This window comes from Polypterus senegalus, chromosome 10 (genome assembly GCF_016835505.1).
Source record: "Polypterus senegalus isolate Bchr_013 chromosome 10, ASM1683550v1, whole genome shotgun sequence".
NCBI lineage: Eukaryota > Metazoa > Chordata > Cladistia > Polypteriformes > Polypteridae > Polypterus > Polypterus senegalus.
In genome coordinates this window covers 4,178,753-4,202,095 of record NC_053163.1, presented here as the reverse complement: position 1 = coordinate 4,202,095, position 23,343 = coordinate 4,178,753, and the positions used below count along the sequence as shown (strand labels likewise).

Sequence of the window (23,343 nt, the reverse complement as noted above, 5' to 3'; positions counted from 1 at the left end):
AGCTGTCCCCATTAGACCCCCAGTTTAGTGTAACGTCCACACTCTGCCAACCCAGCTGTCCAGTTTGCCTCCTCCATCTGCAGTCTTCTATGCCCTTGATATCCACCAGTCAAGTTACTGCCCTACAACTGGGCACCACTGGACTGACCCCAGCCTACTGGCAGCATGCCCAGCGAGCATTCAGAGACCACAAACCATCTCGACAGCCAGTAGTCAAGTCACCACCAAGTAAACTGGGGAGACAAGACCCTTTGATAAATTGATGCTGGGCAAACTGGTATACACTTGCTGTCCATAACCAACTCCATCATCAACATCGTGAAATCCAGTCTGAACTCTCCTCTACCAACCACTGGTCCAGTTTACCCCCCATTACCAAACAGACTGGATTGTCTGGTATCGAGATACTGGGCTAACTGGTACACACATTTACGCTCCACACCCTGCTGCTGTCCAGTTTGCATTCTCTTATATCAACAATAACTGGAGTAGACTGGACTGTCTGAAACCGAAGATACTGGGTAGACTGGTGCACACTCACCTGAGATACCCTTCCAGACCAGACTATCATAAAGACACCCCCTTTACAGCACATTTTCATAAGGCTAAAGGAAGACCACCTGAAACAGTCACCCCTTTGGATAGGGGGTTTTGGAGGTGGCAATTTGAAACATCACACTGAAGGATGGGGGGCAAGGACTGAAAGCTGGGGGTTACCATGACAACCTCCACCAGCTGCCCACCCGTTCCACAAAGGACCAAGGAAAACACAGACCTGAGATCTTCAGGTGATTACTGCCCAGTCAGCGAGAGCGAGCGAGCGAGCGAGCGAGCACGCGCACAAAGACCTACATCCACACCCCCTCTGCTGGCCACAGGAGGAAACACACCACACGTAAACAGCCATGGAATGTACGAGAAATAAATAAAAAAAAATTCCAAAGTTGCTTTTATTCTGTGAAAATGAACCCCCAGTGCAAACCTTTAACACGAGCGCCACCTAGTGCCAGGTGCGCACAGATGAAGGAGACACGAGAGCGTCAAATAAAATGAGCCCGAGCAGGGGAGGAGAACCCGTTTTAGAAAGACTCGCTGCCTCCCTCCAACCCCGCCATCTCTAAAAGTGCCCCCACCTCAACATCCCACCAAAAAGAAAAACCAAGACGACACTCAATAGACTTCAACATATTTATATATAAAAAGACAGACAAACATCCTACACGGCAGAGGTAGCCTCTAGTGGGAGGAAATCAGAGCCAAAACGAGGTCAAAAAAGACCAAGAACCACAAGTCTTGGTGTTTGGTGTTATAGAAAAGAAGGATGGGGTTTTTATATATAAAGTTAGAGACCAGGGTGGTCCACGGGGGGGGACTCGAGATCCTCTCATCCGACTGACTTGCTTTCCTTTGGTCAGCTTCAAGCAATGAAGGCGCCCTCTGCTGGATATCAGGAGAGAAAAAAAAAAAAAAACACAAAACGGTGTGTGTGTGTGGGGGGGGAGTCTATTAAAAACTGAAAGGTGGCCAGTTACCCCCCAGGGGTCACGAGGAGGGGCAGATGATCACAAGACAGCTAGGGCACCTTCACCAGTGCCACCAACTTGGTCCATAACTGCTCGACGGGCATTTACTTGAACAGCAGGCACGTGGAAAACCACAAGTCGCCATTTCCATAAAAAGAGCGGAGAGGAACGACGACGGCGGCCACGTGTCTCAAAGAAACAAAGCGTAAGGGAGGCGCGCCGAGACCCCGCAGAAGCTCAGTTCACATCAAGTCGGCTAGACCACCCCCTCAATGCTCTGTGCCCGGCCTGTCACGGATCAAAATCCTCACATCAGAACCAAGCGTCGGGAAGAGCTGACCAACCTGAATCAAAGGCCAAGGCTCGTCGAAAGTCAAACCAACGTGACGGCGGGCGAGGGGCACCACGAGAGTCACGGGCTCTACCACGGCCCCTTCCGGACGCGTTTGAACACGGGCCGCTGCATCAGTGCATCCCAGGCCTGGCGTTTAATTAAATAAGACAAGCGCCCGAACCTACTAACCCCCCCACCCCTATACATGGGGGCTCTATAGGGACGTCAGAGAGGGGCTTCAAAGGGGAACCACAAGGGTGTGTGCGTCCGTGACACCAATACAAAAGGAATATAAAAACTAGTAGGGCAAGGGAGGTATAGCTGGGGATGGGGGGGGTCCAGGGTGCCGCTTCCCAGCTCTGGACCAAAAAGAAAGAAAGAGAGGTCTGTGTGGTCACTTTTCTGAGGAAAGTTCAGAAGAGGGGGTAACGGTGGTCCCCGTCACGCGAGACTTGTGCAGCGTCTGGAGAGATGACTCAAGGATGGAAGGATAAGGGGTCGGTGGTGGGGGGGCTTGAAGAGGGCTGGCTCAGCACATCATAGGAAATAGTCCGCCACTGGCTTCTTGGAAGGAATGCCCCTGGTCTCCTGTGGGGCAGCTTCAAAGATGATGAACTCCTTCTGCAAGTGCTCATCCAGCTCCAAGATGGCCGCCACGTTGCCACATCTGTAGAGAAGAGCAAGAGGAGAGGAGGCAAACACTGAGTGCGTGAACATCGACACACACCCCAGGGGTTAAGGTGAACAACAACCTCCACATCTTCTGGGGTCCTGCTTTGTCATTAAACTGCACAAAAGTTAAAAACGTCACCAGCAGCCACCATGGATCTGAAAATGAGCAGGACGCCTGTGACGTTCATAAATGTTTAACAGTAATAATTCTTTATACTGATCTAGCATTTTTTGTAGGTAGCCGAGAAGCCACTTCACACACCACCAATGTGTAGCATCCACCAGGATTGATGGGACACACAGGAGCCATTAGGTGGTGAAGTGGAGAGAGAGAGAATGATTAAAGGGTCCGGAACGTCCAGGCCATGAAGGGCAGCTTAGCCAGGACATCGGGATACACCCTTACTCTTTACGATGGATGCCCGGGGTATCTTTCATGACCACAGAGAGTCAGGACCTCGGTTTAACATCTCCTGTGACGGACGGCCTGTGCCATTTTTACAGCCTCACTTCACTGGGGTTCACATTCAGGCCACTGGGTAAGCACCCCCTGCTGGCCACACAAACACCTCTTCCAGCACTTAATCCAACACGCTTAGCTTCAGGCAGGTGACCTGTTCTGAGGTGCACGCAAGTATGGCTGCTGGCACGTGGCACTACCAGACTGCATACAGCCTGGCAGAGCAACTGAACCCTCCAGAGGATCGGCATACCGGCACGTGTGCTTCTTGTCTTACACCCAGTGCTGCCGGGATAAGAATATAGCAGACATACTGGAACAGGTTACTAATTATTTTAAAAAGTAATCAGACTATGTTAACACCCTTTAATGGGTCACCCTACAGCCCTCAAGATCACGTTGCCACATTTCGCACTGGACGTTCAGCTCAACCTCAATAATTTTGTCGTTTTCTGAAATATTGAGAAAGACTATTACTTCACTCCAGACAATCAATAAAACAATCGCCTCAAACATGCAGCTCTGGAAATGCATCTTTCTACCCATGGCTGCCGAAAGGACGTGCAAAGCAAATAACTGCGAGTGCAACGGCCGTGGGCCGACTACAAAATCCGCAACAGTAACCCAGTTAAGGGTTTATGTGGCTCATGGAGGAATCTACCCGTTAATCCACGTACTCCGAGGCGGATGAGGTAATACCTCTAACTGGAATGGAGGTTTACAGAGGGTATAGAAAAAACCAACCCCACCTTTTTGAAGTATTCCCATTTTTTTGCTTTACACCCTTCAATGAAAACACATAAACCAATATTTTTTCCAGCTTTACTTACTCAATGCCACCTCTAACATCCAAGTGACAGATACCACAGCTACAGTTCAGAAACATGATCAAAAACAAGACCTACTGAGATTAATAAAGGATCAACCCCCGCCATGTCAATGTCACCTTTTGCTCTAATGACAGCCTTCAGTCTGTTGATTCTTCTCTATCAGCTTTGCACACCCAGATTGAGCGCCCACTCTTCTTTACAGTTTAACTGTTCAAGTTCGGTCACATTGGATGGTGAGCGTTGGTGGTCTGCTACCTTCAGATCTTTCCATTTTCAGTGTGATTTAGGTCTGGGCTCGGATTGGCCACACCAGGACATTCATTTTTCTCTACTCCAGCCACCGTGTGCTTTGGGTCGTTGTCGTGTTGAAAGGTGAACATTCTGCCCGTCTTCAACTTTCTGGCAGAGGGTAGATGATGTTCCTCAAGAATCTGACAGGATTCTGCCCATCCATTTTTTCTTCTACCCTAACGAGAGCCCCAGGCCCCCCCACACAAGGATGCTGCCCCCTCCATGCTTTACTGTCGGTATGATGAGCTGCATTGGTGTACCGTTTGGCATTGAGGCCAAATAGTTTGTCTGACCATAAGCCCTTTTTTCCCACTTGGCATCACAATCTTCAAGGTGCATTCTGGTAAAGCTCAAACGAGCCTTAATGTGGCATTTCTTGAGAAGTGCGACCCTCCCGAGCAAGCCACAATGGGGGAGCGCTTGTGAAATTGTTGTCAACTGCTCACCATTAATGACCACTCTGTGCCATCAAATCCTGTAACTCCTTCAAAGTGGCCATTGGCCTCTCGGTAGCCTCTCTTCCTAGTGTCCTCCCTGCTCTTCCATCCAGTTTGGAGGATCCTAGTAGTACCAAACACTTGCCACTTCTTTATGATGGACTTTACTGTGGGACTAATGAAGCCGCCGAGATGTTAGTCTCCATGTCCTGCCTTATGTCCGTCCACAACTCTATGCCTGAGATCTTCTGAAAGTGGCTAACCACCCACAGTCAGTTGTACTACCAAGCAGAGGAATGAATGGACCAGGAACAGCTTCACTAATCACACTCATTACAACTGAGAACAGCCAGTAACCGCAATGGACACGGTGGGCACTGACACCTGACTGAGTTTAGGGGGGTGATCCTTTATTGATATCAGGATTTCTTGCTTTTTATTTTTTAAAATTCTTCTGAACTGTAGCGGTGAGATTTTTCACTTGGATGTTAGAGATTGCATTGAGTAAGTAAAGCTGGAAAAAATATTGGTTTGTGTGTTTTCATTTAAGGATGTAAAGCAAAAAAAAATGGGAATATTTCGAAGGGGGGCATTCTTTTCTATACCCGCTGTACGTGGCATTTTAGAAATCAAGTTTCTGTCAGAAATCGAGGCACAAGAAAACACGCCCGATGTGTGGATGAACTGTGCCGAGACATTGAAGACTATTTAAGGTGACCGTACCTGGTTGGATAACCAGATCTCCCACAGTTCCACACAGTAGACCAGTCCCATTACAAGGGGTCTCGACTTATTTTTCCAAGCTCGCTATCTTTATACCCTCACCTGCCAGTCCCTTAGGTATTTAAATGTACAGATTTTGGCACTCTTTGGTTGATCACAGTGCTAGAGAGTGGCGGCGTGTTGCACGTTGGGTGCAAGTGCATGGAAGAACTTTACTGGATTCTCCATATCTGGCAATACGACTCGTGCTCCTACTTGATTGAATCATTTTTGCAATATATGGGAGTACCGATAAAAATAATTTTTCTCCTTGTAAGTTTCAATTTATACACACGTACCACGCCAAGAATCAGACACTGGCACTCACACCACCTTAATAAACAGGGGAGAGTGACAGACATCTGATTAGCCGCCATGTTATTCATCCACTAGTATGCCTGCACCTCATAAAAGATCACTTCAAAAACGAGGGAGCGAGCGAGCACCTCCACATCTTCATATTCTGCCTTTATAAATCACAGCAATCAAGACTGCTGCTGAAGAACTGTGATATAAAAAAAAATAATGGCAGATGTGACCCTCTTCCTTTCTTGTCATCTTAGTTGGCATGATGTGCACAGCGAGATATCTACGATCTCAGGATGCCCAAAAACCTCTTGTGGAGGAGAAGGGCCCCAATTTTCATTCGAGGTATGGATGTGAAAAGCGGAGCTTCATAGCCCTTCCGGCTTTTAGGGTTTAAAGTAGAAGGATATTACAATGGGGTACCCCAGCTTATGGCTACCACCACCATGACACAGGCTTTACTGTACTCATGATAAATGATCATAGAATTACCAGCACAAGAAGAGCCACAAGTTGAGAATAAGCCCAACCAAGCACTACCCCAAAGCCCCTCAAGTCTAATGCTGTGGTCAGGATAACCTGGTGGTCACCTTACCTGTAGCAGTAGTTGGGTGCTGACCAGACGGTGAGCACCGTCTCATTGAAGTGCCATTTGTAGCCTTCCATAACAAGCTGGTGAGCTCGACAGATCATGTCTATGTCATTGGCAGCATTGAACTGCGCAACGACGTCGCTTCCAAACAGGTAACCGGCACCACGGGGGCTCACACCCCACCCAGTCGTATCTGAAAGAGACAAAAAAAAACGCAAAGTGAGCAGGAGAAGGCAGACAGCAGAGACATATGGCCACTCTCAAAACAAGCATCTCACCTTCAGGGTCAGACCAAAGCAAGTCGCACATTGGTCCATCGTGGGGAACCTCCTGCTTCCGGTCTATTGTTCGGATCTGATCAAGGGTCTGGATTGAGGGGGACAAGCCACCGTGTACACAAAAAATCTGTGAAAACAAAAAGGAAAAAAAAAAGGTTAAGACTAGAGGGTAGGAACCCAAACTTTACCATTGGATCAGCAAAGTTCTGAGGTGTCTTCAGCTATTTACATGGTTGTACTTAAGCCCCCGTTCAGCTATATGACTTTTCCAGCGATTTTCTGTCACTGACTTCGACATAATCTTCGCAAGTACAGGGCAGTCGCCACAGGTTCCCTAAACCACCAGTCGCATTCCTCTACGACTCGCCCCGACAAATTAAAAACAGGTCGGATTTGGTGTCAAGTCTTCGTTCTTGCGCCAAATGAAACCAACATGCACTTCAGCCGAAAGTATAATGACATACAATGTGGTCTGGAGGAAACAAGGACCACATAAAACAGGAGAGAGGCCGGGCTCATGTTTAACGCATCACAACAGATGCCATCCAGCTGCAATTCCTAGTCGTCAGATTCAGCAACTGCACTTGTCAAGTTTGTCATCCCCTCAAATTAGAAGCCATGTAATGTGCAACCAGCTTAAAGTGTCCCAAGCACGCTACAAATGTGACAGCAGGGAAGTCCGATTATAGGAGTTGGTGCATCCGATGAGCTTTTGCATAAACTGCCGATCACATCTTTCATGTTCTCTTATATCGTTTGCTTTTCCTTTTTATTATACACTCACTTTTTCCTTATTGTGCTTTATCAGTCTACTACATGAGAGAGCACAAATCTCAGGCAGTAAATGCTAAAGCAGAGTTTGTCAAACTGTGGGTTGGTTGCGAGTTACTTTTGCACTTAATGGTCCCGGATGTTTGACTAAGTGGATCACCAAGGGTTGATGGATTGATTGTTTTTTCTTTTTCTCCCAGGGCTGAATATTTTTCTAAAAAAAAAAAAAAAATGTTTTTTGAAAAAGCATACAGATCAACATAAAATGTTTTCAGCTGCATGCAGTGCGTGGTCAGTGTGTGTCATACATATCGCAGCGGCAGCGCTGGGAGGCAGCGAGTGGTGAGCTGCTGTCGGGTAGTTTTCTGAAAAGCACACAAAGCAATGGTTTCTCACATAAAATCAACATAAAACGCCCGTTGCTGTGTGCAGTGCCCCGGTGCCACATGTTAGAGGTCTCTGGTTGCCATGGCAGGAGCGGGAGTGGTGGTGACGGATCGGCTGGGGACTGTTCAGCTGATGCTAGGACCTCACTTGTGTTTTAGATCTTGATCTCCAGATCACCTGCACCAAAATCAGAGTCCGACAAGTCACGTCAAATTCAAAATAATATATACAAAACGTCTTTTCACATTCACGTCACTCTCTTGCCAGATGTCGATGGCATTCTAGATATTGTATACTCTCTGCTACTCATGCACACGCAGGGATTTGACGCCAAGTCAAAGACTCTAACGACCCTCCAAGCAAAGAGGGTCTACCTATAACGGAACAGTGACGCTTGTCGATGTTAACAGCGGATCATCTCCCTCTATCCCTGATGTTGACAAAAGTAGACATTTGCCCTGAAAGAGTTAAGCAATTGACATTGCTCCATCCATTGTCCTTGATTATCATCCCGGGCAATCATTCCTGATACTCAAAGAAGGGAATTCGCCCCAGGTATCCAATGAAAATGCACAATTACTCAAGGGGGGCAAGCATGCTCAACACCATATCCATACAACATGATTTGACGATGATCCAAGATTTGTCAAGAGGAACACGGACAATCGTCAAACAAGGAATGGGTCTCAAAGACACTAAAAAAAAGGGGGTAAGATTGGGTTGCGACAAAAAAAAAAAAAAGTTTAGTTTCTTTTTAGCACAAGGTTTCCTATTTCGATATTTTTACCCATGAAATTATTAGCAGGTAATTAAATAATATTTTAAAAGGACACAGTAAAATCTTAAAATATGGATTTTTTCTTTTAATTCAGATAAAATGACAAATATTGTGTCATTCTGTAAATAAGCTGATCTGGGTTGAACAAAAACCCACACCCATTGTGGCCGACATGGAAATGAGACCATATATATTACATAGTTTACTGTCAACACGTGTTTGGCCCTTATTTGGGCTCATCAGGCATAAACATTCCCCTGCTGCCCTCTCAGGGATCGAGGCGAAGCCTCTTCACACTGCGCCACGGCGTGTGGTTCGTTTATTCGATAGCCTGGAGATTGGAGAGATTAAATTCATAGTCATCTGGTAGGTACCCATCCGATCCGATCAGGATAGATCGATAGATCGAGATCGAGATATAGATATAGAGATCGAGATATATATACACACACACATACATACAGGGGGTCCTCAGGTTACAACGTCTCAACATACAACATTTCGTGTTTACAACGCTCACTCCCATAAAAATAGAGACGCGAGAAGGAATAAAGGATTTTTTTTTTGTTTACGCTCATTTTTTCTGTCACTACAGTAGTGTACAGTACAGTATATTTATGCCCTTTTCCGTGGCTTAGTTGTGTTTTTATGTTCTAGATTATGATTTTGCAAATGTGTTAGGATAGGTAAGTGACTTAGGCTAGGGTGTGTTTCAACTTACACCAAAATTCAGGTTACATCACTGTTGTAGGAACGGAACTGTGTCGTAACCCGAGGACCCTCTGTACGTACGTATGTGTAGATATATAGATATGTATGTATAGTATGTGTAGATATATAGATATCTACACATAGATCTATCGATCTCTCCTTCGATATCGAGAAAGAGATAGATATATATATATATATATATATATATAGATATAGATATAGATAGATATATATATATATATATATACACACATATTTATTTCCAAGGATCTCCAAAATGACTAAGTAGCGTATCTTTGTGAAAAATGAGACCACGGCCATACCTTTCCGTCGATAATAGCTGACAAACTGAGATAGTCAAATATTTCCGTGCAGTATCTCCATACGGTGACTGAGCCGTATTTCCTCAGACACTCGTCATAGAAGCCATAAACTTGTGTGATTTGCCGGGACTCGTGGTTACCACGGATAAGTGTGATTCTGTCTGGATATCGCACCTGCAACACAGTAAGCCACGTGTCAAAGCAAGCCTTTCAAAGTTTTGTCATCCACAGATCTGGCAAGAGGCACTCATGGACCTACCTTGAGTGCAAGCAACAACAGGAATGTTTCCACGCTATAAAACCCTCGGTCCACAAAGTCTCCCATGAAGAGGTAATTAGTCTCTGGAACATCGCCCCCTACCTATATATATAAAAAAACACACACAAGTGTTAAGATTTAAGAGTCTCCTAAACACCGTGTTATACTCGCTCAAAAGACACAGAGATGCTTACTCTGAACAACTCCTTTAGATCATAAAACTGTCCATGAATGTCTCCACATACCTAAAAGAGAGGATAAAAAGAGAGATTAGCCACACTGGCAACTTGAGTATATTGCCTTTACAGAGCCAGTACAGCCCAGTAGCTATGCTGGTAAGACTTTAATCTAAAAAGGTGGCCAGTTCAGTACCTGCTTTCACCTCACAGTGTGAACCTGGGAGAGTCACTCAGAAATGCACAGAAATGTGTTAAAATAAACTGAAAGAAGTAGTTAATTATACGGTCAAACCTGAGATGGTGCTCACTGAAGCAATGTACTACACAAAAGGAGGACACAGAGGATAAAGATTATACTGAAAAATCAATGCATATGTTTCTAGAAAGACTGACTACTGCAATGAGTTACTCACTGGCTGTTCCAATGATTTTGCTACTTCCAGAATTCACACTCAGAACCACAATGCCAACCAAACAGTAGTGGAGGCCCCAGTAGCTGCAGGTTTTGTCCTCTTTTAACTGGACTTCTACTTGAATTAAGCAAGAATTTTTTTCCCCAGGCCTCTCTACTTTGGTGCAAAAATTCTAAAAACTTGGTTTAGTAAACTTGTATTAGAACATAGAAAGCCTTTATGTATGCGACATAACTTTTTATTTTTAAGGTTTTCATTCCTCTTTCCAAGGTATTCTGATTATTTAAGTTGTTCTTTTGAAAATGGCCACACCCGTGAGTCTGACACTGTAGAAGTTACAGGCTTCAATTATTTGCTACATGTCGACTCTGCTTGTCATTTATTGTCATTATCAGGGGGCGACTAAGATAGCAAACTCCAAACCAAAAAGTGAGTTAATGTAAATAAAAAAAAGAAAGCATAAAGCATTTGAAATGAATGCAGAAATATGCATTTATAAGGAATTTAGAAATATCTGTGTGTCATGCTACTATATAGCAAAAAAATACATTAAAAAAAATCAAACAAGGAGGTCAATTTAAAGGGAAAAAGATCCAGAAAGCAAAACGGATTTGAGAAAAAACACAGCAGCCACATAGTAACGAGCCTGAAAACCACTAAACTCCCGTAAAAAAATCCTGGAGATGAAGAGAGAATCACACACTTGATGACACCTAGTGGAGAATGACAGGAAGTGCATTCAAAATAAAACCAACTTGATACAGTAAAAGCTCAAATTAGTGGCCTGCCATTACATAATTCTATGGCTCTTATGACTCTCCTTCCCCATTATTTTTCCAGCTGGTACTTGTAATTTTGTGTAATAACCGGTTCATGTGTCACTTAGTAGGTATGCACTTTATTTTTCTCCCGGGCAACACTGGGTATTTCAGCGAGTGACATATAAAGTGTTTTTTTTTTTTTTTTTTTTTTTAATGTTTTCTCAAGAACATTAATTCAAAAATAAAACACAACTTTAAAAATAAAAAATAAACAAACAATAAAGACTCACAAATGTGCTTGTCTTGTGCTCTTGTATGTATGTTATAATCCAGTTGATGCCCAGAACCAGCCAACTCTAATTTGAAAATCAACAGGGGCGCGGTGCTGCTCAAACAAAGAATGCTGGCAGTCGCCCGCTATATACTAACTGTTAAATGCACGGGATCCTAGAAAGTATTGAAATCGTCAGAACTACTCTGGGCATGTCACTGCTATGAGGATTAGTGTTGCCGACGTGCTCGCATCGTTTGTGCATTAGCAGCTAAGCAATTGTCTTTCTTAGGGAGGTTTCCTTTGCCGGTGTGCTGGCCTCGCTTGCGTATCCTCGGAGCTGGAGCCCTCACCCCGACTCTACATCTCACTTCTGGGCCAGACAGACACACACACACTTGCACGTGTAGAACTCGAATTTCAAAAGCAACAGGTGCGTGGTGCTGCTCAAACAAAGAATGCAGACAGTCCCCTCCAGTTCGCCCTCTGGTGGTCGTTCTGAGTGTCAACTGAATGATTACATGCATATCATGAGCGCAAGGTCACCCCCACCCTATCCAGAAGGGGATGGGTGAAGGTTGATTTCACCTTAAAGTGTTTTTAGTCGACCATTAGGAAACATGGGTACCAAGTTTCATGAAAATTGCTCATACACACATTGAGATAGATAGATATAATATAGATATATCAATATGGTAAAATATAATGGAGATGTATGTGCCACATAACATCTGTGTATTTGAGCAATGCCTGTAGCCCCAGAAGGTTATAACAGAGTTCAGAAATCCAAATCGGTGAACCGAATGTAGCGGATGTAACCAGCCAGACATAGTGGATGCAAAAGCTTCCAGTATGCTGCACGTGTATCTTTTACATAAAAAGCAATTAATCTGCCAAATGTAAAACTATATAGTACATGTACTGTATAACCTACCAGCGGTCCCCCATTGCAGTAGTGAAACAGGCCAACCAGAATGCAAGCAAAAAAAAAATAAATTTATATATATATAAATTTACTAATTTAATATACTTTGAAAACATATCAGATCTCAATGGGTTAATGTATATATTATTAATAACATATATACACATATCAAAGACGACGTGCGGAAGTGCTGTTATTCATCGGACGCGGTCCGCGTAGCGTTCCAGAAAGTCACCCCGCAAATGTTGCAGAACATGAGCAGGAGAACATGGCAGCGCATTCGGCTATGCAGAGATCATGGAGGGACCCATACAGATGTTTTGAATTCCTAAGAGGTAACCTTTAGCTTTCAAAATCCTCCAAAAGATAGGGGTATACGGACTTTGTGCGCACCACATACACACACTAAAATTGAGCACATCAGTCACACACGTTAATGAGGAATATGGTATGAAGAAAGATATATTAAAGAGATATATCTGTCAGTCATCTATCTGTGATGTGGATGCTCCAAAAACTCAGGGAAAAAATGGAGATGGGCAACAGAATCTTAACTAGCAAATGCTGTGGTCAAAATCCTAGATGACTTCATAAAAATGGACTTCAAACTCCAAAAAGGCCTTCACAAAACTGCACTAACTGGAAAGTCCCCGACTTTAACACGTTCAAGATTTTTCCATTTCCTTCACTAGAAGTGGTACCAGAGGCAGGAACAGCATGGCTGCTGCTATCTTTGCTCATATCCACTCCCTCAAAGTAAAATGTGTTACAGTTCCACACAAAATGGCAAATGTCCTCCCAAAAAAAGCACTTACCGTTACAGGGGAGTCCACTCTCTGAACGTTGCTTTCTTCAACTAAAATCTCTCTGAAAAACAGAAAAATTAAAGTAAGAAAAGGCTGCGAGTCGGGAGAGGATGGAAATTGTTTTGTGCCAGTCTGAAGAGGATAAGAGGGAGTTTAACTTCAGAAAGAAATGAGCAACCTGTAAACTTCAGGTCATCAGCCATCAACAAGCACTGTTAGATGCTTATTATTGTCCACTCCACACCATTTCTTCCATTGTACAGAATGTAGGGACAGAATGTACATGAAAATGTGACGAATCCTGAGCTAGCACATTACTTGGAGGAATGCCGTCCACTAAATACACAATGTTGATAAACAAAATGGATAAACAAGAGGCCACAGCCATACCTAAGCCCTATTCAGATGGAATACAATTTCAGCGCTAAGGTTACTTTTACCATACAACACTGGTCATTTTTACCATGGAATCACGCAGAATGATTTAGGCATGCCTTCAATGGTTACTCAATACCATCGCCTCAGAAGTACATCTGGTAACATCACTGAACCAACTCGCACTATCGGCCAACACTTTGTGAACACCTGACCATCACACCTATATGAGCCTGTTAGAATTTCCATTCCAAAACCAATGGTCACTACTGTGGTGTTGACACCAACCATTAACAGCTTCTACGCTCTTCTTGGACGGCTTTCCACAAGGATCTGAAGTTTGTCTGTAGGAATTTGTGCCCATTCAACCAAACATTCAACCAAATGAGCAATTTGTGAGGACATGTACCAAGGTTAGACGAGAAGACGTGTCTCACAATCGCCATTCCAATTCAGCCCAAAGGTGGTCAGCAGGATTGAGGTCTGGGCTCTGTGTAGGTCACTCAGGACTTTATGGACCCGGCCTTGTGCACAGCAGCAGAGTCAAGCTAGAATAGAAAAGTGCCTTTGCCAAACTATTCTCACAAAGCTGGAAGAGCACAATTGACAAAACCGTTTTGCCTGCTGTAAGATTAACAGTAATTTGTTTCATTTTGTCTGTTCTTAGATGCAACCGAGAAGGCAAATTTCATGTTTTCTTGTGTAACCATGACTAAATAAAGAAACCTTAAACCTTCACTGGAACCAAGAGGCTGAGCACAAACCCTGCAATATTATTCCTCGACCAAACTTTACAGTAGGCACTATGCTGTCCTGGATTGTTGTGTTCTCCTGGTGTCCACCAAACCCAGATTTGCCCATCAAGATGGCCAGATTCATCATTCCAGAGAACGGGTTTCCACTACTCCAGAGTCCAATGGTGGCAAGCTTTATACCACTGCAGCATAGGCTTGGGATTGTACGTAGTGATCTTAGGCTTGTATGAAGCTGCTCGGCAATGGAAACCCATTGCATGAAACGCCTTGCGCCGAGCACTTGTGCTAATGTTGCTTCCAGAGGCAGCTTGCACTCCACTGTGGGTGATGTGGAGGAAAGACCACCTTTACATGATATGTCCTTCAGCACTAAGCAGTCCCAATCTGCGAGTTTGTGTGGTCTAACAGTTTGCGACTGAGCTGTTGTTGCTCCTCAACACTTCCACTTCCCACTAACAGTACTCAAAATACCACAAAAACGTAATGTACTGACTAGTGGCTCCGAGGCTAAGGATCTGCACTGGCAATCGGAAGGTTGCCGGTTCAAATCCTGTAAATGCCAATAGGGACTCTGCTCTGTTGGGCCCTTAACCTGCAATTGCCGAGCACTTTGAGTAGTGACAAAAGCTCTATATAAAAATGCAAAGAATTATTATTAGTGACATAGATGGCATCCTATGACAGTGCCACATTTAAAGTCACTGAGCTCTTCAGTACAACCCAATGGAGACTACATGCTGACTTCATGCACCTGTAAAGAATTAAACACCTGAACTCTGATTTGGAAGGCTGTCCATATACATTTAGCCACAATTTACTTTAACAGTTTAAATTCCCTATAAAAATAGACTCTAAAAGGTGTATTAAAATTCAAGCCAAAAGTATTTGTGTATGGCACTCATACAGGAACTCCCTTTATTGATGTTCTGAAATTTCAGTCAAATCTCTTATGTATATTTCTCTTCTGGTTTGTCCTGCTTCCTCTTCAAACCCGGTCACGTCGCGTCACACCAATGGGGTCATGAGAGAGGAGCGGGGAACGCGGTCCGAAGGAGGAATAGGAATCGAGAAAAGCAGCGTGGGGAAGGGTTTGGAAGAGGAGGAATAGGAATCGAGAAATGCCGAGGAAGCAGGACGAACCAGAAGAGAATATATATATATATATATATATATATATATATATATATATATATATATATATATATATATATATATATATATATATATATATATAAGAGATTATGGAGCGCAATCCAAAATTCTGAAACAATCTTCATTCCCAGAATCTCTCTCTTTCCTTCCGACACCAATGTCCCTGTTAAATTTAAACGCACACAATTCCCACTCAGACTCGTCTTCTCCATGACTGTCAACAAGTCCCAAGGACAAAATGTTTGCAAAGATTTGCGTTAATCTACAACAACCAGTCTTCAGCCACGGTCAGTTGTATGTGGCATTTTCTAGGGTTAGATCTTTCATCTCATTATCCGTCATCTCCAACAAAACACCTGTTCACAACTGCGTCTTTCAAGAAGTATTTCTATCTTCTTGATTTCTGAATTCCTTTCTCACCGTTTACAGCGCTATATGCTACGGTGGGCGTCAGCTAGTTATTGATGAATTTTACTTCATTTTGCTTGTTGGACTACTGGTATTTACACAAAAATGCTTAAAGGCCTTTACATCAATGAGTAGGCAAGGAAATGCAATAAGCGTGGAAAAAAAAGTTTTAGGTAAACGAATAGTGATAAATGAAGAAAATTCAAACAAGGTTTGATAAACAAGAAGAATATTCTGGAACAGCGGCTAATCTTCATTATACTGGTACAACTCTCCCCCACCCTTAAATATCCACCCTGCTACAGTGGTGTGAAAAACTATTTGCCCCCTTCCTGACTTCTTATTCTTTTGGATGTTTGTCACACAAAATGTTTCTGATCATCAAACACATTTAACCATTAGTCAAATATAACACAAGTAAATACAAAATGCAGTTTTTAAATGATAGTTTTATTATTTAGGAGAAAAAATCCAAACCTACATGGCCCTGTGTGAAAAAGTAATTGCCCCCTTGTTCAAAAATCACCTAACTGTGGTGTATCACACCTGAGTTCAATTTTCTGATTACTGCCACACCTGTTTCAATCAAGAAATCACTTAAATAGGAGCTGCCTGACACAGAGAAGTAGACCAAAAGCACCTCAAAAGCTAGACATCATGCCAAGATCCAAAGAAATTCAGGAACAAATGAGAACAGAAGTCATTGAGATCTATCAGTCTGGTAAAGGTTATAAAGCCATTTCTAAAGCTTTGGGACTCCAGCGAACCACAGTGAGAGCCATTATCCACAAATGGCAAAAACATGGAACAGTGGTGAACCTTCCCAGGAGTGGCAGGCCGGCCAAAAATTAACCCCAAGAGCGCAGAGACGACTCATCCGAGAGGTCACAAAAGACCCCAGGACAACGTCTAAAGAACTGCAGGCCTCACTTGCCTCAATTAAGGTCAGTGTTCACGACTCCACCATAAGAAAGAGACTGGGCAAAAACGGCCTGCATGGCAGATTTCCAAGACGCAAACCACTGTTAAGCAAAAGAACATTAGGGCTCGTCTCAATTTTGCTAAGAAACATCTCAATGATTGCCAAGACTTTTGGGAAAATACCTTGTGGACTGATGAGACAAAAGTTGAACTTTTGGAAGGCAAATGTCCTGTTACATCTGGCGTAAAAGGAACACAGCATTTCAGAAAAAGAACATCATACCAACAGTAAAATATGGTGGTGGTAGTGTGATGGTCTGGGGTTGTTTTGCTGCTTCAGGACCTGGAAGGCTTGCTGTGATAGATGGAACCATGAATTCTACTGTCTACCAAAAAATCCTGAAGGAGAATGTCCGGCCATCTGTTCGTCAACTGAAGCTGAAGCGATCTTGGGTGCTGCAACAGGACAATGACCCAAAACACACCAGCAAATCCACCTCTGAATGGCTGAAGAAAACTAAATGAAGACTTTGGAGTGGCCTAGTCAAAGTCCTGACCTGAATCCAATTGAGATGCTATGGCATGACCTTAAAAAGGCGCTTCATGCTAGAAAACCCTCAAATAAAGCTGAACTACAACAATTCTGCAAAGATGAGTGGGCCAAAATTCCTCCAGAGCGCGTAAAAGACTCATTGCAAGTTATCGCAAATGCTTGATTGCAGTTATTGCAGCTAAGGGTGGCCCAACCAGTTATTAGGTTCAGGGGGCAATTACTTTTCCACACAGGGCCATGTAGGTTTGGATTTTTTCTCCCTAAATAATAAAAACCATCATTTAAAAACTGCATTGTGTGTTTACGTGTGTTATATTTGACTAATGGTTAAATGTGTTTGATGATCAGAAACATTTTGTGTGACAAACATGCAAAAGAATAAGAAATCAGGAAGGGGGCAAATAGTTTTTCACACCATCACAGCCCACATCACCGACATATATCCACTATGTGGGATTACATGAACATTTTACCGATAATGTAGCACTCTGTCACCCCTGTTTGCGAATAAAAGCATTTACTTGCTAACAGGGCTGTGGAGTCAGAGACAATTTTGGGTACCTGGAGTCGGAGTCGGCAAAAAGTTAACCGACTCCGACTCCTACTAAATTTAAATGGGAATTAAAAAAGTAAGTTGAAATGTCCCAATTCACAAACAGTCATAATGAACTACTTCTCTGCTGTAAGAATAAAGCCCAATGCATGCAGTGCATAATGTTACCACAAAACGAACATGTCAAGTAACCATGAAGCATGCTTTTCATTGACTGTATGCGTCACTATATGGGATGTAATGCACAGGTAAGGTGCGGCACCGCTTTCCATTGTGTCGTGTTCCACTGTTACAGGAACTGTGAACCTAGCCTAAAGCCCCCATACATTTACAGATGCACTGCCGATTTTTCAGCCGTTCAACGAGTCATCACGCGTCAAACGCCTAAAAAATCATCTGGTGTGTTCTCAGCTCCGTCGGCTCCCCCTCGCTATGTGCTAGTGAAGGGGGCCGAAGGAGCCGAGAACACAGATCTCCCTACCTGTCTCCAGCAGAGGCTCTTTCTGTTGATCAGCTGGCCGGTGAGTGACACAACGCACTAAACTTCCGGCTGGCTGACAGAGGAGACAGCCACTGCAGCAGACAGAGGCATCACATTACTTTGGATGGGGGCGGTGGTCGAGATTTTCGGCAAGCTGGATCTGCCCGTCCATGTGGACACCCGCAATCTGCGGCCACCAATCAATTGCCGCGATTGTACACGCACATCGGTCGGTGGCAAAATCGGCCACGGATCGCTGCGTATTTGGGGGCCTTAACTCTCGCTGATAATTAGGTAAATGTTTTTTGCAGGACTTGAGACACTTGTATAAGTGAAGGGAATAAACTTAAAATTTAAACCTGACTGTGGGATTCAAACACGATTCATGATTTCCTTTAACTACAACTGTATTCCAAGTTTAATATAGGTTTTCCAGATATTGTTTTTAGTTCATATAGTTAAGCTTTTTTTTGTTTGTTTTAAAAGTTAAAACTACCAAAGAATGTGGTTTGTATTTTTGAACCAATACTGTTCCTGATTTTTATGCCTGCTATTACTATCCAGACACTTGTTTAAAAAAAATAAATAAACAAACAAAACCTTGTTTTCATTGTTTGTCTTTAATCTGGCATTATAGTAGAGTGTTGGCTTCCTAGCCAGTAGTTCTGTGGTGAAATGACATGTATGTTGCCTTCCTTTCCTTCAATGGATGTAGAAAATATATTAGTATAGTATATACATACAGAGGAGTCGGAAGATTTAGAAACTGAGGAGTCGGAGCATTTATCTACCGAGTCCACAGCCCTGCTTGCTAACATGACTTAAATCAAGAGGATTATTTCAAAACGCTCTCCCCGACGAGCACTACTATTGTCATCACTCCTCACTTGACATGGTGCACCCAGAGGACACCACATGCAACCTTCACTCAATATTGCTGCACCTTACCTTCTCTGTATGACTGACGTTACTCCCTAGAGTCCTCCCCCCATGTACATGAGCAGTGTGTGTGTGTGTTGGCTGGCACTGTTAGGACTCCCCTGAGTTTACTGAACTTGGATGGCAGCAACAGCCACTTTGTGCTTCAAACATCTGTCACCTCAACGCCACCTGGGCCTACTGCAGGCCGGTTTTCATTTCTGTGCCCATACAGCATGCACTCACGCGCACCTGTCAGCATTCAAACTTTACAGAAACTTACCCATTCGATTTCCTTTGCTCGCCAGCTCCATTTTAATTGTTACTCTTTCAATAAATGCAGCAAATTTTGCAGCAAGGTGATGAAGTTGCCATGAGCACAAGCACGGGTATCCTAGCAACCAGGACTTGCAGATAACATAAACCAGGCCTTGCGTCTTGCATTACAACTTTACCATTAAGAGGGAGGAATACTGGAGTATTCAGAGCCACATGTACAGGATGTGCGCCGTACAGCAAGCTGGGCACCACAAATGGAGAGATTTTCTTCTGCACAAATGCCCATAAGAATGTTGAAATGTAACACTTCAGTCACTTTGGGATACATTAAGACCCACCAGTTTTGCACAGGTGCAGCAGAACACACAGTTTGCTTCCCCCCAGTTGCACCAGAAACTTCAATAACCTCTTAATATTACCCATTTACATTCCTAAAATACAAAACACTGCCAATACACCCAAGACCTTTCTTTACTGACCAGGCGTCTTAAAGACATACAGGTCTGTACTGCTTAACGTCCATGTTACATTCTGTGAACACCAAATTACACTATATGGGATACAGTAGTGGAGCTGGTTTGACTAAACACAGAGAGAACCAGGGGTGCGGAAATCCAACGCCCGACTCGTCCGACACGGGTAAATTCACTGTCGGACAAGCGTGTTTTTCTGGTTTCAGTTGTCCGCGGACAAGTGCAATTTTCTGGAGAAAAAAAAGAATTGTGCGCTGTGCAGGGTACATTTTTACTACTACATTTTAAACATTTGGGTACATACTTCGTGTGGAAACAGTCTACTTAGGCATGTTCTTCACGTCTCAGATTGGTCTTCAATATTGTTTACAAATGACGGCTGATTTTTCAAAGGGGAAGCACTCTTATGGGCTTACATAAGTATTTTACCCTACTATTTACACGCTTGGAGATGTGGTCATTTTTTTTTCATGCCGACATTACAATGTAATCTGATGATTTTTCATTATAATCGCTAACTTTTATATATTATTAATAAAAGTCATTGTTTTTACATAAAAATGCGGTCATTTTACTTAAAATGCAAATGTTTTCACCACATAAAGCTTGTTAGGCAGTTAATGTTTCCTGAAATTTCACATGGGTTGTGATATACTGAGGAGTTAAGAAATTTATTTTGTGACATCATCAATTTTGATGATCTGTTTATAGGTCGTTTTTGATTAGAAAATTTTTCATATAAAACAAGTTGGTTTTGCGCTGTCAGTTTATTAAAAATAAAGAAGAAAGCATTCTAACGGTTTCCAAATGTTATGAAATATCTTTAAAAATCTTCACTTAGACGCGATTATTTTTTTCCCCCCTGACAACATCGGTAATATTCTTTGGTAAATCAGTCCAGGAACCATGCAGTTCAGCTCAAGCAGAAATGAACAGCATTCAGCCCATGCTGTCTGAGATGGTAAAGATTCTTAGGGGAGAAGATGCTGCAAGACAAAAGCTGAAGAACATGGCAGAAAATTAATCGGGACAGTCAGGCCTGTAAGTCCGTCATTTTCTAACCCACTTAGTCCTGAGCAGGGTTGCAGGGGTCTGCTGGAGCCTATCCCAGCTAGTATAGGGCTCAAAGCAGGAATAAACCCCGGACAGGGTGCCAGTCCATTGCAGGGCAAGCACATGCACGCGCACACGGGCCAATTTAGGGTCGCCAACTTGCCTAAACTACATGTCTTTGGACTGTGGGAGGAAACCCAACGCAGACACGGGGAGAACATGCAAACTCCGCACAGTGAGGACTACGACATGAACCCTGGTCTCCTTACTGAGAGGCTGCAGCAGTGCCAACCCCTGATGGTCTATTCTTTGAAACTTACCAGTGTATTATTTTTATTTTTTAACCCCTTTCCTTATCGCCGACATGTTAGATCTGCTTTGTGGGCTTTAACTACTGTTGAAGTCCACTGTATAAAATTCAATATGACAGACAAAAGAAATGTTAAAGGGTAAGCCTGGTATTATTTAAGTCATTTCTTCATAAACACAGTATATATGCATTTGCCACGTGAAATTGTGTTCCTATGAATTAAAAAAAATAATTTTGCCCGCACTGGCACTTTAGAATGGAGGCTATTGGGGCATGGGGCACTACCAGAAATAAACTTACTGATAAAGCTGCCAATGTTTAAAATGTTATTTGTCAGACTCAGATAATGTATACATTTAAAAAAGATATTATTGCCCTATTGCTTTTAACAGAAATTTTATATAAGAGGAAAAAAAGCACTTCTATATTTCTGTCTGTGTTGCTTTTCTGGTTGTGCGGCCGGTAGGCCCGTGGTTGCCAAGCCTACATTAGGTCAGGGTTAAGTCTCCCTTTAGTCTGGATAGGAACTGAGCCTTTTTTGTTTTTTTTTTTTAAACCTTCACTTTGTCGACAATGCAAATCCCTTAGATAACAAATATTCTCTTTCATTAAGCTTGGATTTTTATGCCAGTTCAACTTAATCAGTCAGTGAAGTGAGCTGTAAAAACAGCAACCGAGAGACATAAAGCCACCACACTGCAAAAACCGTGCACTGTTAATGGGTGCCATTCAAAATAAAGCCTGAACGACCAAAGACGTGGACCACCGTTAATCTGTACAGATGCCCAGTCGTACGAGAATTCAGCACAACCCATTATCAGTCAGACAGAAATAAAGTCTGGTTAAAGTGCAAAGCTCTGAAAAACCATGTAAAGCAAACAGCACGCATACAGCATGAGCACTGCAGCGCTGCAAAGTCAGCGTTCCTTCCAACTGGCGTTGATAGGATTTACAAAGCGGACACCTTTACTCCAAGCACTCTGCAATAACAAACCATTACATTTGAAATGTTAATGATTTTTTAAAGTATACAAGAAATTGTGAATAAAATTCAAAACAGGGAACAATCAAAGCGTGATGAAAAACTACGGCTTCAACCAAAAAAGAGAGAACATCCAAATAGTAGATGCGAGATTGCCAAGGCCCGCCGGACCGAATGGCCTGTACCCATCAAAACTGTCCAAAGGTTGTTTAACTGCTGATTAGTTTAGACCTGCTGGAAAAAAAAAAATATTAAAGGCGACTGAGGGAACCCCATCTTAAATTTAATAAGGCCCAAAGATTTTTAGTTGACTTCAAGTCATTATAACTGCAAATACCGTTACAATATTTTAAAATCATGTTTCTAAATGATAACAAAAAGCCTTAGTAAGTAAAGCTTACTGGACCCTCCTGTCAAAACCTCTCCATCTTTTAAAACAGGACAGGATCTAAATATACGGTATTTAGCCCAGTCGGTGAGGAATATCCAAGATCTGAGAGATTACATTTGACAAGCCATCTTTAGTAAGCACGTGGGCCCTAAAGCTTAGATTTCTGATGTAAAATGAAGTTTCAATTTACAAACACAGATAAACATTAGCATTTGAAAGTACTTTAAAAACCATTGGGCCACTTTCAATTTCTGTTAAACAAAGTGATATCCTAGCATGAACTTTATCTTAATATCACAACACCTTTGCTTGCTAATGTAAGAGACAAGCCGATATGGTGGTGGCGGCGGCAGCAGCAGCTCGTCATCTGGAATGAACAAACACCGGCTTACTGTTTATAGCAACAGACTAATGGCATCCTTTTTGCATGCAATCTTACTTCTGTCAAGGGCCAGATTTACAAGGCCATACTAGTAAATCTACACTGTAAGGGAAGACGACACTTGTGGACGGACGATCCCCCACGGCTTTTCAACACTGTGCCCGTGCACTTGTCCTATCGCTGCTTCACTTTATCAGAATCCTGAACTTTGGATTTTATCTGAACCGTAAACAATAGGCACTCATTCACAACACAAACATCAATTCCATCAGGGTTGTTACTGCTTTA

The 23,343-nt window shown here is 43.0% G+C and overlaps 1 protein-coding gene across 1 annotated transcript in view; it reads right to left on the bottom strand.

The window, feature by feature from the left end:
• Window positions 1-1,174: 1,174 nt before the first annotated feature.
• ppp4cb (protein phosphatase 4, catalytic subunit b) overlaps window positions 1,175-23,343 on the bottom strand; it is a 29,773-nt gene continuing 7,604 nt past the window's right edge. Inside the window, exons 3-9 of the mRNA XM_039764942.1 lie at window positions 13,079-13,130; window positions 9,909-9,959; window positions 9,715-9,816; window positions 9,456-9,629; window positions 6,486-6,612; window positions 6,211-6,400; window positions 1,175-2,524 (exon numbers count right to left, since the gene is read on the bottom strand). Of these exons, the coding sequence (XP_039620876.1) occupies window positions 2,395-2,524; window positions 6,211-6,400; window positions 6,486-6,612; window positions 9,456-9,629; window positions 9,715-9,816; window positions 9,909-9,959; window positions 13,079-13,130 (826 nt within the window). The 3' untranslated portion in view covers window positions 1,175-2,394. The remainder of the gene's footprint in view (window positions 2,525-6,210; window positions 6,401-6,485; window positions 6,613-9,455; window positions 9,630-9,714; window positions 9,817-9,908; window positions 9,960-13,078; window positions 13,131-23,343) is intronic.